Source organism: Syzygium oleosum, unplaced genomic scaffold (assembly GCF_021117445.2).
Source record: "Syzygium oleosum isolate NSW1041296 unplaced genomic scaffold, Sole_v2.1 Sole_v2.22, whole genome shotgun sequence".
Lineage (NCBI taxonomy): Eukaryota > Viridiplantae > Streptophyta > Magnoliopsida > Myrtales > Myrtaceae > Syzygium > Syzygium oleosum.
Genome location: NW_026607506.1, coordinates 3,014,924 through 3,019,138, shown reverse-complemented (window position 1 = coordinate 3,019,138; position 4,215 = coordinate 3,014,924). Strand labels below are relative to the sequence as shown.

At 41.5% G+C, this 4,215-nt stretch overlaps 1 protein-coding gene across 1 annotated transcript; it reads right to left on the bottom strand.

The window, feature by feature from the left end:
• Positions 1-2,098: 2,098 nt before the first annotated feature.
• LOC115665576 (UPF0496 protein At1g20180-like) lies at positions 2,099-3,608 on the bottom strand. The gene is made up of 2 exons (XM_030587434.2): positions 3,551-3,608; positions 2,099-3,159 (listed from the first exon to the last, which is right to left on the bottom strand). The coding sequence occupies exons 1-2, from the start codon at positions 3,606-3,608 to the stop codon at positions 2,099-2,101; spliced, it is 1,119 nt and encodes a 372-aa protein (XP_030443294.1).
• Between the last annotated feature and the right edge of the window lie 607 nt (positions 3,609-4,215).

The window sequence follows — 4,215 nt, the reverse complement described above, 5'->3', positions numbered from 1 at the left end:
AAGCAACCCTTATGGAGAATACGATCAGAAATCCACAACTTCTACACACAAGAAGAAAACGAAGAGGAACACTCCAAGCATCAAATGATCGTTTGAAACTCAAATCCCATGAGTAGCAGTTAATTTTGCCATCTATAAAAGTAGAACGTCTCTCTGCTGATCTAACAGAGAGTTTCCCAAAACAATAAGTTCTGCTTCGGCTCAGATTCTAACATCTCTGTTACCTGTCCAACTATGGTAAAACCGCTATGATATTCTCAGTCCACTATTTGCGAATTCCAGAACTTGGAACTAGCCGTTAAACATTGATTTGAATTCAAATCAAATTCAAAAGAGGTCTGGGCCCTCTTCTCTAGTAAATTATTAGGAACACGCAACACATCTTCTACTCCGTCTGATAGCAAGAGCTGCTTCTGCTCACGGTCCTTCTAGTTTATTCACATCTCACACTGAAACTGATTGGTCACCTTCTACTCCTTGGTCTTTTCAAGCGTAATGACGTCTTTGGTTCTACATAGTTGTTCACCTTCTACTCAAATCCATGCAAGCCTTCCCAACCTCCTCGTTTTACGGCTTGTTCTCCTTATGCTCAGGGCTCTCCAAGCCTTCCCCAACCTCCTTCTATGGCTTGTTCACCTTCTACTCGGGTTCATCTATCTCTAAACTTCTTCTACGCCCAATACTTTGTTCATCCTTAGTAGAGGCAGAGCACTCCTATCTTTTGACCAATCCTATTAAGTCACCATATACATATTGGCATGTATATCTATTGCCTGGCTCTACTTATCCACTACACACAACAATAGCGTTTGATTATTTTGTCATCTTCAAATAACATAAGAACTTTCTTAACAAAAATTCACCTCCAGTTGAGTGACCGTGAGTGGTTGATCTTGCGATCGTGTTTGGCTGAGTTCTAATCTTGAGTGGTTGAGTTTAGCCGCGTATGACTGAGTTCCTACTATGAGTGACCGAGTGAAACCAAGTGTGATCTCTTCTTGCCGATCGTCCCCTCCTTGGCCGAGTGTACATGCACGTGTGTAAGTGCGTTTCTCATGGTCGAGTATGATCTTGTCTTGGTCAAGTATATTCTTGCATGTTCTTCACTTTGGTCGACCAAGGCTTGGCCTTTAAATAAACTTTAACTGATAAAGTTTGGAAATCTTATTCCTAATACAAGTCCATTTAATCTTTAGCCAAAAGTCCTTTTAGAAGAAGCGCACGACACATGCATGGAACATACAAATTTTGGCTAGGAAAAGGGGGAGAGAGAGTGACTAAATCCTTAGAGAGATAGGCCAAAGCTCAAACACGCTAAATTTGAAAATTCAACGTTTAGAGCCTAATTTGAATGAAATTCACAAGATTGCCTAGGTTTAAGTTCAATGTGCACCATGCAATACCTCACTGAGGAATGTAATGGCTACTTGGCACACATGAAAGGAGTCATAGTTGTCCATTGCCCACGAGAAGCAAACCAACTTGCAGATTGGATTACAAAAGCCCACCGTAAAGGGACACTTCCTCCTAATTGGTTTTCTAAGCCTCCCCAACCCCTTTGGGATATGTTATGTTTAGAGACTCGTCGTCTATGTTCTACTAGTTTTCCTATTTGAATGAAAAAAAAGCTCTTTTTGACCATAAAAAAAACATCTTGCCATATAGAAATCAAGTTTTTCAGTGAAAATTAATTTTCATTACGTTGAGCATTTCTCGACCTAATGTCTCCAAGTTATGACAAAAATTAGCATTAAAAGGTCGATATACAAGTGTCCTCAAAGGTCTCTTGATTTTCCTTATTATGTCGTGCAATTATGAAACTTATGAGCAATGCGCCAATAACCTAATAACCCATGAATCATAATGAAGGGAAAAGAAGTGAACTGAAGGGGATGAAAAAGCAAATTCAACTGAACATGATCACATAAAGTGATGTCCAAAGGTTAAGCTGTCAATACAGGTTTTATTTGAAAAATATGCAGAGAGTAAAAGCTTCTAACGAAGCCCCTTGTCATGAAACATCTCAAATGGCATGGGCCATTGTCAGCTATCACAAAAATATCCAAATAGAAAAGCAATTAATTGTCAGATAAATTGATCAATAACCACTTTGATCGCTCATGAACTGAGAGGTCAAGATCTCTTCCACAACCAACCCTCTTGACCTGTTCATGGTGAGAAGGCACAAGTAAATATGCTCTTCAAGCTCCTCCAGCAGCTCCAAGAAACGAGCATTGTGCGCATCAAAAACCTCATTCACAACCTCCCTCACGATGTCACCCTTCTTCGCATAATTCCTGACCACCATCACGGCCCTTGATCTGCCATGCTCGACCTCATCGTGCAATCTCCCAGCAAACCTGCTTACAGTGTCCATGTCATTAGTCAGTATGTACACCACTTTCGCCGTGACGTCAAGCTGTTTGCAAACTGCTTCGGTCGATGAGCTTTTCTCTGGATATGATGATGACCTAACGGACATCCCGGTGCTGCAGCTTGCCAGCACCAGCGCTGTGGTTGAGATCACGGTGGAGGAGACAATCAGCCCGAGCCCTCCTACCCTCTTGCAAGCCCTAGCCAGCTTCATTCTCCTCTGCATATGCTTGCGTTTGGATGTTAACTCATGAAACAATGCCATGTAATTATCATGCATACCTGGGAACTGGACTCGGGCGATCGCAAATAAAGGGTTTGTCAGCGAGGCAAATGCGGACAGTTCTCGGCATATCAGACGGCTCTGCTCATCCGCATGACCTGCGTCTTCAAATACCAGTTTTGCCAACTTGATTGCCCTTCTGATCCTTTGGTAATTGGTGCGGATCTGGTGGATCCCCCGGAGGAGTAACTCGCACAAATCACATGTGTCTGAGCTCACCTCGAAGTAGTCCACAAGAAGACGATGGAAATTCAAGGTCTTGATCATGTTTTCGAGGGTTTCCGGCCCAGGCTCGAGGAGCGATTCTGACAGGTGTGCCACGCCACAGGCACTGGCGGACAGAGGATGCAACGAGAGCGATCTGCCGATGCTTGTTCTCCCAATCTGGGATTGGACTTTAGTACACATTTCCACGTAGGACTTGGTCCTGAAAGCTTGTGTATACTCTCGATTGACGCTGCTCGACTTGCTAGACATGCTTAGACGTTCCTTCTGGGACTCACCTGTCAACAAAAAAAACCTAAATTCTTAGATCTTGTAGCCACTACTCAATTCATCAGGCCCATTCTTTTCTCAAGATATTTTGCACGGCCATGAATTATAAACCACCTATCTCCATTAGAAAAAGAACATTTTCTTGGCGGGAAATAAAAATGCAACCAGCCGGAAGTTCTTATCAACTAATGAAAACCGCTTTTCATGTAGGATATGTGACGAAACACAAGAGAAACAAGAGGATTCAAAACTCAGCAGATCGGGACATATAGAGTTCAAAACGTCAGTTTGCTCAAAAAGATTTGTAAGAACACTGAGTTGATTTTGCTCGTTCCAATCACTAATTAGATAAAAGAAGAACTAGTAGATAGAGAAATTGATATGAGAGAAACGACGTACTGGTGGTCGGAAATGAAGATCTCATCTTGGGAAACACCAACTTCATGAGCTGAGCCATGTGATATTGTTGAAACTGCAGAGACCAAAGTTTGCTCAAAGAAGTTATCAATCTTTTTCTTCAAAGGGTTTGAAAGAGATATCAGAAGCTTGCGAAGGAGGCTGTATATATAGAGGTCACACGTTTTTTTTTTGCTTACAAACACCTAGAACCTTGGTGTTTACCTTATAGCCACAAAAAGGGCTAGCTATTTTACCTTAGAGAGGTTAACTCAATAGAATTATATTCCCACTTTGAAGGAAGAGATGAGAGATAAATGTGGCCTCTAAGGACATACATTTTTTCCAACTTTGTGGAGGAATTCAATTTAGAGGAGTTAAATCCTTATAAGGAATAATATCTAAATTATCGTCTTAAGTAATCGTATGTGACGTGGAATAATGTGATCCGCTAATTATAAGTTTGCGATCTTATGGGCAATGGTTAGGTAGAAACGACAAGGGATGCACGTGAGATTTCTTTTCGTGACCCCCACGAAAATATTCTATGCAAGTTTCCTACGATCCAGCACTGTTCATGGTTTGTTTCTAAGTTTGTTGTGCATTAACTTACCAATAGAGGACATCTTCCAACTTCGGCTCGCTCAATTATGATAATAAGTTCGACT

Coding starts and splice junctions, on each gene's coding strand:
- LOC115665576 (XM_030587434.2), bottom strand. CDS start 3,608: ATGGCTCAGCTCATGAAGTTGGTGTTTCCCAAGATGAGATCTTCATTT. Junction 3,160..3,550: donor ATCTTCATTTCCGACCACCA/GTACGTCGTTTC, acceptor TTTTGTTGACAG/GTGAGTCCCAGAAGGAACGT.